A 14863-nucleotide genomic window follows, 5' to 3' on the forward strand; every position below is an offset into this window, starting at 1 on the left:
TTGGCACGTTATCCGCCAACATCAGCCAAGCTAAGGGGCCATGGGTGAGAGATGTGCCCTCTACAGTGCAAAAGTCCGACAGAGAATTGAACCTTATTCACAAACCATCAAAGAGCTGATCCCGAACCTGTTAAAAAAAGATCCAGAGGACACCTCAGATCGGAACAACTAGAACTGGTGTGACGGCAATACAGCTTTTAGATGTCCCAGAAAAGCAGGACAACTTCATATTTGCATATTTATGAAGATGTGAAAGGCAGAAGATCTTTTCATGGCTTTCAGTTAAGAGTTATCTAAACAGTTTCTCACGCAGCTTCTCTGTCTTTAGTAAAAATACATTTACTGTAGCAGTCAAATTAATTTATCATTACTAAAATACACACACACACGCATAACGCAAGAATATTACATTTCAATTTTGTCGGTTTATATTAATATACAAATATTTCAGTTTTTTATTGGAATGCATTTTTATGACTTTATTTTTTCAAGTTATTTTGAGTTTTACGAGTAAAGGGAAAAATAAAAAAGTGATTCTGGAAAGTATAACCTTTTTACACTCTTTAAAACGAGGAAAACCCAATTGAAAATAACACTAAACGTAAAGCTTTTGTAATCTTTTCAAACAGGGGCCAAAAAAGATGCAAAGATGCAAAGATTTCCCCTTTTCTTTGATATTACTCTTAACGTGCCTTCATTTAGTTAAATCTTTGTATTGCGAACGCCCGATTAACCTGCTTACATCTTTGAAATAGAGAAAAGGAAACTAGAGATCTTAAATAAACCAGCTGAAAATAGCCGTGGTGTTGAATTGTCTACCGCCCCGGTTGTTCTCCTCACATCAGCCTCCGTCCACTGACAATAAACAGTAAAGTTAACACCCTCTACACCGTCCAGCAATCACAAGCATCTTAAGTTAAATAAACCTCATTGTTTGACTGTGTTTCCAAAGGAGGTTGAGCTTGGTTGAAGGTTGAGCTTGACATTTCCACAAAGAGGGTGTTCCTGACTCACCGGCTTCCTCCTTCCCTTCGGCCACACTCCGGCTTTTTAGCTCCCGCACTCTTTTCCCCATTATGTGTGCATTGGAAAAATGATGTGCTTTTAACCATTTCAAATGGTGACATGAACATACAGAGAAATCAATACTAAAATAAAAGTAAGAGTGTTAATTACTGATTTTTACCAAAACTAACATGACCAGCAATGTTACTGCATTTTATTCGAACTTTATAGGTCACTGCGGTCGCGGCTAGAATTGAGTCACCAATCTGACAAACGTTTTAGTCAGTCTCACTGTTGCCCTGTTTGCTCTCATTCTGAGCATTCTTGCCTTTGTGCCCATGTTCTCTCAACCTCATCACATTCCACGACCTCTGCCAACAGAACGGCACTGTTTGATGATGTAAGCGCTTAATCTGCCCGTTGACTGACAGGGGATCGAGGACTTGCAGGGTGAGGAGCCCGAGGTGTCCATCAGTGCCACGAATAAAAGAAAAACAACGATCAACAAGCTAACACAAACTAGCTACTGATCGGAATACGATTCGAATTGGGAACCTGATTCCATTAAACTTTAAAGTATAGTTTAAAACGGTTGGAATCGCTTGAACGTTACTCAAAATTATCCTATAGGGTAATTCAGTTTTATAGGGTGTCAAATATGGCTCGTGACATATATTTCAAAAGCATCATTGTGTCAGTGATGGGACTATAGTACAAATGAGAAAACTTTAGCAAGTACTATTTTTTTTCAGTTACCGAATGATAAAAACCAATCGAAATCTTTTTTTTTTTTTTTTAAGAAATAATTTTAGAATAAACAATGATATCATCTGTTGATGTAGATGCAAACATAATTATCATTACAATAATTATAATTATCCTTTTTGTCCTTGGTGTGCCCATCTGAAAAGATTTGAAGAAATTTAAAGTGAATTATCGTGATGTTTTTACCGGCGCCCGTTCATTCCATCGGTGAGCAAATAATGTAATGATAAATCTCGAAGAAGAAATATATTCATATACATCTTGGGTACAAATTTAAAGCTGTAAGACTGAAATGAACTTTTATGGAAATCTAATGTAATCTCAACAACTGTACGCTCACATGTTTTTCTCCAAAAATTTCATTTAGCATCATTTTACTATTTCGTTTTATTACAATTTCCTAAATTAGTAGAACTTCGCACAAGAACAAGCCATTTCTCTTTTTCAGTGAATTGCTTGTTGGGTTCGCATAAGCCAACGGTGTACAAAAAATAACCAAAAATATGCGTAAATAAAAAATATAAAATATTGGTTATAAAAACTGTGGTTTGAGAAGTTACTAGTCTAACTTTGCTAACTTCTTTTAATAAACACAAAATTCGGTCAGGAGAGCATGTCTGGAGTTCACCACATGACAGAAGCCACATTAGGGTCACATAAAGTTGGAAACTGATTAAAAATAGCGAGTGTATCCTCAAGGGGCCCGGTCCCAAGAGAGGCTCAGCAGATGCAGTGCTGATGTGGAAGTCAAGACGGGGGCTATCATGGGGCCGTTTCTGAGAGGGGCCCCCAGAGGGGCCGAGCTCCCCTGCTTCTCAGTAGGAGCTAATGAATATGAACAGACAGAGGGCATATTGCCCAGTGTCTGTCTTGGCCTGTTTACCACAAAACTAATAGGACTCAGCTTTAAGGAAGAGGAACCCAAGGGAACCCATCTCCCTCCTGAGAGCGATTCAAGCACAACATGGAGAAACTGACAACTGAGGATAAGACGAGAAAAAGAGGAATAAAGTCGGAAAGGAAAAGCCTTTATATTTGAAGCTCTTTTCTATTTCCTGATTATCACAAGCCACGAAAGCCACGCTGCAAGGAAGGTGAAAGCACAGACAAAATCAGGCAACAATTAGCCAACCGAGACCAATCAATGAAACAACAAATTAAAGGTCTTGTAAAAACACCGCCTGCGGCAAAACGCTTTCATTGTTTCAGAGGTGTGAATGACAGTGTGTCTGTTAACTGCGCATTTCGTTATTGCCTTTTCGGTCGATTTAAAGACACAGTTCACCCAAAAATGATAAATGCGTCACTTACACACCCACACATGGACAAGTATAAAAAAGTAGTCATTTTGTCTCATACATTATATTTTAAATGTAATTTAGTTCCCTGTTCATTGAAAACCTTGCTGGGAAAGTTGCGGTCACCATTGAGGCATTCTGGTACTATCGACCCCTTTTTTGTTCATTTTCTGGGTACTATTTCTTTAAAGTTAGGTCTGCTGAAAAAAAAAGTTATCTGAAAAGTTATTTGAAATGAAAAAAACAGCTAGTGGCTAAACAAATGACAACCAACCTGTGGTGTGGATCCGTCGAACCCTTCTTTCCGGATGACCGTCTGGATAGACTTCAGGAGAGCATGATAGGGTGATGGTAACGGACTGAAAGAACATGAGAGAAGGATAAAATACACTTTTTGATTTTAAAATAATTACACTCATGCCAATGTAAAACATTTTGCATCACCATTTAATCATTTTGTCAGAAAGAAGTGTATATTAATTATACATTATACATAATTATAATTATACATAATTATACACTATTCTATTTTCAATAGTAATCAATAGTAAGTACTATATTTTAGAATATTAATATAAATAAAAGCAACCTTTGAGAGCACAAGTGTCTTCCAAAAATATATATATTTAAAAAAAAAGACCCTGATTTTTTGAAGAGTCACGTGCAAAACTTAACCATTTGATTTAAAGTTTCTTTCTTTTATCATATGCTTTAACCCGCATAAAAGTAACAAGAGAGGAATTGTGTAATTGATCACACCGATGTGTCAAGACGCACAACTGTCAGAGAAGTTTCAAAGATGACCATGTTTGTCTGTATTTTTATGAAAAGGTTCGGTTTCAGGAAAATGGCTGAATGTGGAATATTATGATTACGCCTTCATAACAGGTCAAAAGCTGATGATATCTGCGCACGCTTCAATGAAACCGCTAATTGTTGTGGCATATGCCGCCGTCATAAAGTGGGATTTGCTTTGATATCACAAAAGCCTGTTGACATCGGCAGTAACCCTGGCAACCTGGCCGCGCATGTAGACGCAAGGAAATACATCACTAATTAAATCAAATGAAATGAAATGAAATTAATTAAACACTTTGGCACCTCTGTCAGCTCCGGGCGCTCCCCCTGAGGCCTGCGGTGAGTCTGAGTGTGCTGAAACAGAGCGCTGCGTTAACGGGACAGTGCTCCTGATCCCAGTGACACAGCGCTTCGATGTTAAATCAGGGGTAAGATGTGCAACTCACAACAAGGGAGGTCAAAGCACTTGACCCGCTCTGCGTTGCACATTTTGTCTTTGCTCGCATACGTTTCTTGCTTACCGTCTCCCTGTAAATACTATACAGCGTCCACAAAACATCTTTCAGACCCTAAAACTGCATTAGAAAAGAAAATACTGCAAATTTAAAAAATACTAAGAAAATACTAATGTTATTTAACGGCAGAAACAAAAGTTTGGGGTCAGGAAGATTTATTTTCTCATTCCGTAAGATGCAATAAAATGGTTTTACAAAAGCGACAAATCTTTATTATTTTAAAGCGGCACAACTGTTTTCAACATTGATAATAATAAGAAATGTTTCTTGAGCAATAAATCAGCGTACAGTATTGAACAATATCTAGAGGATCGTGCAACACTACAGAATGGAGTAATGATGCTCAAAATTCAACTTTGTATCACAGGATTAAATTTAGGTTTTAAAATATATTCAAATATTAAATAGTTACTTAAAATTGTAAAAAAAAAATCTAAATATTACTGCTTTTATAGCATTTTTTTTACCAAATAAGTGCAGCAATGAAATGCAATGACATTCAGAAGACTATTCAGAGCAAGTATAATGATAAAAAAACAAAAATCAAGCAGGCTGTTGAGATTAAACTACTAGTTTTATATCTTTGCTCATTTAAAGGTATACATCACACCTCAGGGGTTTTGTAAAGTCATTCATTTGAGTCTCTCCCTCTCACAACATGTTGTAATGACCACATTGTGCTACTCTGCATGCAGCTATGACAGCTATCAATTACTGAGACCGAGAACTGAATTGAAATCCTGACAAACAGCAACCTCCAGCCCTGACAGACGTTTAGTTGTGTCCAAAAGATACATTTTTTCTGATTCTAGCTCAAATAATCAGATTATATATTTTATGGCAAAGGTTTTATGACACAGTCACATTAACAAACGATTTTCTGAACAATAGAACTGATTATGAATTTTCCATCTGCACATATCAGTGCATATCAGTCATATCTGTTTAAAAGTTTGGGGTCAGTAAGACCTTTTTTTTTTTTTTTTTTTTGAAAGAATACTCTTTTGTGTATAACATATTTGTGACTCTGGACCGCAAAACCAGCAACAAGTGTCAATTTTTTGAAAATTGAGAATTACACGGCATCTGAAAACTGAATAAATAAGCTTTCCGTTGATGGAAAGTATGGTTAATTAGGATTGGACAATATTTACAAATACAAATATTTGACATTTAAGGGTGCAAAAAAATCTAAATACTGAGAAGATCACCTTTAGAGTCCAAATGAAGTTCTTAGCAATGCATATTACTAATCAAAAATTAGGTTTTAATATAATTACAGTAGGAAATATACAAAATATCTTCATGGAACATGGATCTTTACTTTATATCGTAATGATTTTTGTCATCAAAGAAAAATCAACCATTATGACCCATAAAACATGTTTTAGGCTATTGCTGCAAATACGGTTTTGTGGTCCAGGGTCATATTTATTTTGTCAAAAATATAGTAAAAGTACCTTAATATTGTAAAATGTAAAAGAATAATTTTATATTTATTATATACATTGCTATATAATATTAATTATATAGTATTTTAAAATGTATTAAAATATAATTGAAACAGAAATATTTTGTAACATTAAAAATGTCTTCACTGTCACTTTCGAATAATAATGCATCCTTGTTAAACAAAAATATTAATTTCTTTAAGAAAATATATCATTGACCCCAACCTTGAATGGTGCAATTTCACGCTCTGAAGCCACCTCACTGATTTGCTCCTTAATGGGGCGAAACACGTGTTTCCCTCCTTTGATTAAGACCTGGGGAGGTGGGGGTGGTGGCAATCAGAAGAGGACACGCCCCCATTGTGTCCGAGACAGAGGCAGCAGCAGCCCAACAGAGCGTGATCGCTTAAGGTGCCGTCCGTAGAGGATAATGGCCGACAGGTGAGCTAATTAAGATCACAGTGATGCGAGCGAGAGGGGGACCAGAGGGGCTCGCGGAGGCAGCATCCGTCTTAAACAACAGGCTCCGCTTTCACCTGGAGAGCAATTTGTGCCAATTACGGCACGTAGTGAAACGGAGCGATTTAACAGTCTGGAAACGGCATGGGGCTTTTTGTTCTATGAGCTGTGAAACGTGGAAAGACAATGAGGGGTTTTTTTTGTATCTCAAGACATTTGGTTGTCGCTTAAGCTTGCTGATTAATTGATTTTCTACAAAAGCGATAGGAAGAAGTTTTCAACGTTTAATTCTGCCTCAATTTGTTCTTTGGAACAAAATGATCAACGTAGTGTCAAAACTCCAAAAAGTAAAAAAGTACCTATATACTGATGTAGTTAACTTGCTTGGTAGCACTACACTGTTCAGGTACAAGTCCTACTTGTCATGACACTCAACACAAGAGTTGAAAGAGTCAGTTGGGTTTAGTGTAGGACGTATTTTATTGTCAAATTTAAAAGAGCAATAATGTTTTAGCTTAACTTACCAGATATTTTATTTCTGAACTGACAAAAACATATCCATCAACCAATGTAATACAGTTTTGGCACGTTCACTTTTTAATGTTTCGAATAAAACTGAGTGAGCTTTTAGAGTCAATCACTAAAAATTTCATTTCCAAAGTGCCACAATGCATACAATTACTTTTAAGTGTTTTCCGTTAAAACTGATTTTTTTTATGCATTTTCAAGATATATACAATATATACAACATCATAGAACTTTATCACATTAATATTCGTCTATTTCAGATAAAACGGAGCAAGATATTAGTGCCAATCACTTTGACATTTCTTTTCATTTCATTCAACGCAATAAAATTTTCACATCTTGTTCCGAATAAATCTGTTTGAGCTTTTAGAGCCAATCACTGGACGCTTCATTTCTGAACTGCTGCAATACATATTTTTTGGGCCAAATTGACCTTTGACATTTCACTTACAATCTTCCGAAATACGCACAACAGTCGCCTTCATCTGTTTCCGATAAAGTTTTACATTTAATTTCCAAACTTCCACGACATGTACAACAACAGACGTAATCAAATTTTACCACATTCAGATTCGTCTGTATTTAGATCAAACTGAACAAGATTTCAATTACAAACAGCCGCTACACAGTACCCTCGACAATCAACGCGACGCAATATTGCTATATTCGCGTTCACATAAAACCGAAACTTCATTTTTGGGTTGGAGATGTCCTATAAGTACTGGGAATAAAGTCTCTCCATGTTCCTACGGGACGGAAACGCATCTAAAAGGTGTGCTAAAACAGCTAATGGCTAAAAGCTTTATGATTCCATTACAACACGTCGTAAAATGATAATAAACTGAAGGCAGAGGAAGGAATGACGGCAAAATTCCAAAAGCAACACCTACGTAGGTCACGGCATCCATCACGGCGCTGCCGCGGCACAAGCTGTTCCGCGGACACAGTATCGCCACACAGGAACACATTTACTCATGCGAGTAAACACAGGCTTGGGAACACAGCCCCTTCACTATGGTGCTGTTATGCAGATAAACAATTAGAAGACCTTTTTGTTTGCGGACATTAAAAGCAGAGAGAGGCTCCGTGAGCCAGGGGCTCCAGATTGATTTGTTTGCACTGTGGCCGTGCCGTAGACTTTAATGCAACCAAAGCTCCTGCCTCCACTACACGCGCACCCCTCGCAACCATAAAACAACGGCATCGCAAACACCATTGAAGCCTCAAGCCTGGCTCTCACTGCGCCGGCAGAGACGTTTTTACGAAAACCTTTATTAGGTTGAACACCCGCCATAAAACGAAATTGCAGATGTGCTCCTCAGAGACATGACATCAGCATTGAGAAAGCATTTTCTTCTTGGAGATGTGTGACGATACTTAACGCACTTATCGTAATAGAAGTAAGGAAGCATGTTAAAGATAAGTGCGGAAGGTCATGCATGTGTTCGGTTATAATGTTTGGTTAAGCTGTCTCTAATCATAAGCATTCTTTTATGAACTTCCACGAGTAATAATAAAACCACTGTCAGGGCAATGTAGATATTTACGCAGGACAAGCTGCTCCATTTAAATTTGGATGTCGAATATTCCTTCTTAATACTTCTAACTTCGAACCGCTCTTTTGCTTCAAAGATGAAATATGCATACAGCACAACTCAAAAAGTTTGGTGTCGATTAATAATTTCATTTAGTAACGGATGCATTAAATTGATTAAAGCGGCAGCGCATACTTTCATATTGTTACAAAATAGTTCCATTTCACATAAAAGTGAATCTTTTCGATTCTAAGAACGTTCAGTTTCCACAAAAATATTTGACTGTTTTCAACGTTGATGATAATAAGAAATATTAATTAATCGAACAGCAAACCATCATATTAGAAATCATATTGTGACACTGAACACTGAAGTCATGAGACTTCTTACAAAAAACATAAAAAAAATTCTGCAAACCCCAAACTTTTGAATGGTAGCGCACATCTTGCCAAACATAACGTCAATGCAAATTTTGGGGCATGTAAACATCTTATTCTGAATATTCACCATAACTAAACATTTACTTTGAAGTACCCAACAGATATTCAAGTGGACAATTGTAGTTACCTTGATTCTGTGGTTACTGGCGTTTCCTGTAGCTGATAAAAACTGTGGTATTTAGCTGCTTGACGTAGCTCAGGCTCCATGGTCTTGGACACGTCATAATAATGGCCAAACCGTACTGATGACGCCAAAGCACTCTATAAATAAAAAGACAGCAAACAGAACACAAAAGTTATTCTCTAGAGGTGTAAAAGACATAATTTAATCATGCATTTAGAATTACTACAACAATACAATTATTGGCCTACGTTCTCATTCTTGAGTCATTTATGGGCTTATTTTCATTTTTGGGTGAACTATTTCGTTAATATATTTAAAAAAAAAAAAACTTTCTATGGTTGTTAGCAACATTTTGAGTCACACATTCCTTCAGAATTTATTTTTAATATTGCTAATATTTGTGCTCAAAAATCGAAAGCATAACATTTATTTCAAAATCTTTCGCTGCACTAGTTTTATGCATTCTTTCAAAACAAATAAGCAAAATAAATTAAAAAAAATAATCGTACTGACCGACTCTTAAACAGTAGTGCATAGAGCTTCATCTATGAATTGATGACTGCAGCCATAACGGACCATTCTTTACGCAAGACAATAACGAGAAAAGTTACGAATATAAAAGACTACCACTGGCGGCTCCTCCATTGTTAAACTGTAAGAAACCCAGATGATTCGTTAAGCCTTTGAGAACGTAATCACTTTTTGAAGAGTCTGACCGCTTGGGCTTAGGAAAACACACTTGTACGTGGGCAGATGTTTCCTCAGGTTCTGAGGGGGTCTGGTTTTCGCTCCACAGTTTCTAATGAGCAGCGAGATGAGCCCCTAATCTTCTCCTGATCTGGATCAGCGACTCTTGTGTGTTCCAGCACCTCCTTTGGAGATTGACAGCTTGGCGCTCATCCTCGTTTAGTGGGCCGGTCGGGTCGACCCCTTTAACGTTACGGCATTGGGTTTTGACTGACTGAACTTTGATCTGGCGTCTCCATTGAGAGCAAGAAACCAGGGGGGCGCTATATGTTTAGGATGCAAATCCCTCACTAGATTTACTGGTGCTTTGTGAAGAGGACAGAGGTATGATAAAGGTTAAGGAGGGTAAGTATCCCTTCTGAGACGGGGGGGAGAAAAGAGGAAGGGGGAGGACGAAATAAGGAAACGAGATGAAAACATCCTAAAAAAAAAATAAGGGAGAAAAATGGTAGAGAATGAGCAAAAGTTGTCTGAAAATGCAGTGAAATCTCACTAGTGCGCCCCCTAATCTCCATAGCAATCTGGATTATGGGCTGGCAGGAGGGGTCTTTTCTGAAAACGGAAGAAAGAGGGGCGCGCGGACGCCTCGGCGAGGGCTGTGAAGGGATTTGGGGGTGCTGGAGGCTGCTGGTCCATTGTAAAGGGCTCGAGGTTGAATAGAAGCTCCATGTCCTCCTGTCTCCTTGGGTTTTAAGTCCACCTATAACCAGCTAAGCGTGAGTAATCCACCTAAACTGTGAATGTGAGCAGCGAAAGCCCTTTCACGGCGCTGGGTGGGTAGGAACTGATATATTTATTATAGGACACCGTTTTTCCTACCCCTTGTTCTTAGCACGGATAAAAGTGCTTCTCCATTCCAAAAATGTTAAGCGAATATAAAATATGTGACTAATTTGCCATATAATCTTGCATGGGTAGAATAGTAAAATAATGAGGTGGGTCAGGTTTTTAAAGGATGGAAAAAATTCTGTCCGTAGATTTCATTGTGGATATAGAAAGTTGTACGTCCAATCAAATGAAAATCTAATTCTGGCATTGAAACTAGACAAGACTGATGCCGACATGGACAGGTTGTGTAACATACTCACAAAACTGCAAAAGATTACATCATATCCAAATCAGTGTTATTGGTGTACTATTATAGTTTTATTAACATTTTGAATTAGATTTCTTTTCACTTTAACTTTAAAGTTTTAATAATTCTGCATTGCGTTTTGGTCATTATTTATATACTTGTATAGCTTTTATTCATTAGTTATAGATTATTTACTTTTATTTATTTTAGTATTTCATGAAATAAACAAAAAAAAAAAAAGATAAATGACGCTTTGGCAACCAGTAGAAATAAAATACGTTTTCTAATATTTAGTTAACTATAATAATCCTGATGCAAATGAACCAATGAAGATTAATATTGTTTGTGCCAATCACAATGCATTTGTATTTTTTTGACAAACTAAGAATTATACATTTGCGTGTGTAATTTTAAGGGTATTTGTTTACTGGATAAATATTATAACAAACATTTCTTTCCTGTGCAGGTCATCACTTTACCTTTAATGTAAACCTGGGTCCTTTAGATTATTAGTTGACAGGCATTGTGTTATACAGTAAATTTAGCATTTTAAAATCATTTAATATCTCAATAGTTTACTAAATAAAAGGGCTTCCCTACAGATGGTTTTTTTTTACCTGAACTCTGGGTTGGTTCTGGTAGCGCCAGGCGATTTTCATCGTGTCTGGATTCTCTGGGTCACTTGGCTGAGACTGACCCTCGCCGATTTTCATGCCGGCAACATCATCCACGATTGGAGAAGGGAGTTCCTATTTGAAAAAAATATGAAAAGACAGAACATTAATTGATTAATGTACATACTACAACTACTGAGAGCAACAACAATTTAGATTTTTGATTTTTTTAAATAAAGATGCATTTAATGTTGCAACAGAATTTAATAAATATTCGGAATAATATTACAATACATTTTAAAAGTGTGTTGGCTGTATAAATTAACCAGCTCAATTCAAATACTACATTTTATATTAGACAAATCAAATACACAGTCTACATTTGATCTCAAATACGCTGTCTATATTTTAAATGAGTTTGGATATTGACGTTTCTAGATTTTTTTTTACACTGCATCTGGGTAACTAAAGCTAGTTTAAGCCAGTAGCTTGGGCTCAGTGTGAAAAGGGAAATTGACGACTGACCTGTTTTAACAAGGCCAAAAATATGAATAAACACATCAAAATGGTACTACACTTTAAAAGCTGTTATTTAAACAACAGGGTTGATGCTGTCGTTAATGCCAAAAAAAATGCCAAAAGGTGGTTCCTCAGGGGAATATACAGACCATGCAATAACAAAAAACAGAGACTGTTTCACAAATAACAGCTCAATGCAGGAACTGTCTGAAGGGCAACAGTGGGCCCTCATTAAGCTTGTGTTGACTGGGGGCCAATCAGGGGCCAGAGAGAGAGGAACTCCTGTCCACTGTCATTAAGGTGAGACTCGTTAACGCTCACAGGTAACTCCCTGAGCTCTCGCACGAAAACATTCACGTATCAGCCTACGAAAGCTTAGATGGGAAAGGAGAAGTGTATAATATTAGTGTACTGCTTTAAACCGATGTCTTACAGTCTTACTCTGTCAACGATGTAAAATCAAAACTAATTAAATAAGATAAAATGATATATAAAATAATAAACCAAATAATGTGAACGATTAAGATGTGAATGATTAATAAATAACAAAAAAAATAATAATTCTTATGTTAAATTTGGTATTTGCAAACTATGTAAAATAACTATAAAAACTGGTAGCACTTTCAAATAAGGTTCATTAGTTAATATGAACTAAGAATGAACAATACGTCTACAGCATTTATTAATCTTAGTTAATGCCAATTTTTGCATTTACTAATGTATTATTAAAATCAGTTGTGTTTGTTTTGTTGTGAGCTAATGAACTAACAACGAATGATTGTATTTTTAACGTTAACAAAGATGAATAAATACCGTAAGAAAATACTGTTCATCGTTTGTTCATGTTAGGTAATACATTGGTTTATAAAATAATAATAAATAATAAATAAAGTGCTTTAACAAATAATGAAGCTAAAAAGATATGAATAATTTCAAAACAAAAAAAATGTCTAAAATAATGAAGCGAGACGGGAAAAATGAAGCAATGCAAATAATGTCAAAATAATCAAATAAAAAAAAAATTAAATAAATGATAGATTACACATAGTACTTTTGGTTACTTAATTGGGCATTGCATTGTGGGGCAGATTTGGAAAGTACAAAGCATAAACTGCAGAGGAAAAAAATAATGCCATGACTACGGTATTCTATTCCAAAAAGTTTGAAAGAGTCCTTAGATACAGAAAGCAGTCTTAATAACACATAAAGACAATGTGTCACGTTCAGTCACACTGTTCCTGACCGGTGCTGAGAAAAACACTTTACTGAAAAAGACACGGATTTCTCCACATTTATTGTTTTGAGAGCCAGGTACTAGTTACATAAAAACAATACGACTGTAAATAATGGATTCTGATGTATTTAGAGTTCCCAGAACCCAAAAAGTGTCAAACAGGCAGAGTGTGAACGCTTGATTCGATTTTCTTCATACCTGCATGATCTCATCAGGGTGATCTCGGGCGGACGCCAGGAAGAGTTCATGTCCGCACACAACTCCCTCCGCCAGGAAGTACTTGAGCAGCATGCGGGAGTAGCCGTCATAGCGGTCCTCCTCTGTGAACAGGAATCAGCATCAATGCCACGTATACCGACCCAAACATGAGCGCCGGTGTCAGAGAGTCACCATCACATCCAATACCGTGACTACCCCAACACGGAGAACAAAAACAAGACTAACCTCAGACGAAATGAGAAAACAACTGCTTATTCTGGTTGCTAGTGATGCCGAACGCACCGGACGCTTCGTGATGCATGCCACATGGCAAGAGGCTAGAGTGACTGTAACAGATTGGGCATCCATGAGCAGCTACACTGTACCTGAAAAGTGTGAATATGACACTTGGAGGAAATGTACATGCGTGTCTGTTACAAAGATGAACCGAGGAGAAGAGAAAAGAACAGCTGTCTTGATCCGTAAACTTGTTCTTCTAAACTTTAGTCGACGAAGCTTCAGTGACTGAACTAGATGCAGTCAGACAGACTAAGACTTGCCAGACCTGATCACAGCTCTGAGGTTTGAGATAGAAAAAAAATATGAGGTATAACCAATGCCTTCAAAATGTCATTACTATCACTGTGTTTTACACATTTTTGTAAATATAGAAGCGCCAATGAGGTATAAAATAGTTGTTGAAGGAGAAGGTTATTTGTTAGCATTTCAATTTCAGTTAGAATTAGGTAACACTTATTCACTATTAACTATGCTGCTTATTAATAGTTAAGAGGGTAGTTGTTAAGGTTAGGTATTGTGTGGGACTGGGGACGCAGAATACGTTTCAGTAAAATAATGCATTAATATGTGCTTAATTACTACTAATAGATAATTCTGGTAACATGCATGCTAAAAAGAAACTATTTAAGAGATCTTAAAATAAAGTGTTACCCAAATTCATTCCAGTGGTAGTTGCTTGGTTGGGCGATTAGTAATCAAACTCAATTATCCATTATATCTCATGTGAAGCATTTCAAATGACTCACCATTTTCAAAATTATTCCTTTAAAAAAATGTTTTTATGTAAACTATTTGCAATGTATACTGTACGACATAATAGTATAGATTTATACAATCTAACATTAAAAAAATTAAAATACAATACATATAAATAAGCTTAGTGCTTAGTACTGTTTTTGAATCATAAAACGTTTTGTCATATTGTGTAAATTAAATGTTCAGTAATAGTTACAGTAGCATTTGAAAATTTGGGGACTGTGAGATTTTCCTTATTCTTACCAAAGATTTATTTATTCAGTCTAATTTATGCAATTTTTTAGTAAAAACAGAAAGATTATTGAGCCATTGCAACAAATTAAATAATAGTTTTTTTATTTGCATGTATTGCATGATCCTTCAGAAATCATTCTGATATTGGATTATTATTATCAATGTTGAAACCTGTATTAATAGTTCTTAATAGATCAGATTTTGTTCGAGGTGTATCTGATGAATACAGATAGAATATTTTGTAACCATATCAAATTATTTACTTTTA

At 36.3% G+C, this 14863-nt stretch overlaps 1 protein-coding gene across 2 annotated transcripts in view; it reads right to left on the reverse strand.

Moving 5' to 3' along the window:
- The window catches only part of elp4 (elongator acetyltransferase complex subunit 4), a 55518-nt gene that overhangs the window by 37885 nt on the left and 2770 nt on the right, over nt 1-14863 (reverse strand). Inside the window, exons 1-5 of one of the 2 annotated variants that reach the window (XM_043243122.1) lie at nt 13552-13701; nt 13306-13427; nt 11358-11489; nt 8922-9055; nt 3343-3427 (exon numbers count right to left, since the gene is read on the reverse strand). In XM_043243122.1, the coding sequence (XP_043099057.1) occupies nt 3343-3427; nt 8922-9055; nt 11358-11489; nt 13306-13398 (444 nt within the window). In that variant the 5' untranslated portion in view covers nt 13399-13427; nt 13552-13701. Of the gene's footprint in view, nt 1-3342; nt 3428-8921; nt 9056-11357; nt 11490-13305; nt 13428-13551; nt 13702-14863 lie in introns of those variants that run through there. The other variant, XM_043243121.1, reaches the window with a different exon arrangement.

This window comes from Puntigrus tetrazona, chromosome 7 (genome assembly GCF_018831695.1).
Source record: "Puntigrus tetrazona isolate hp1 chromosome 7, ASM1883169v1, whole genome shotgun sequence".
NCBI lineage: Eukaryota > Metazoa > Chordata > Actinopteri > Cypriniformes > Cyprinidae > Puntigrus > Puntigrus tetrazona.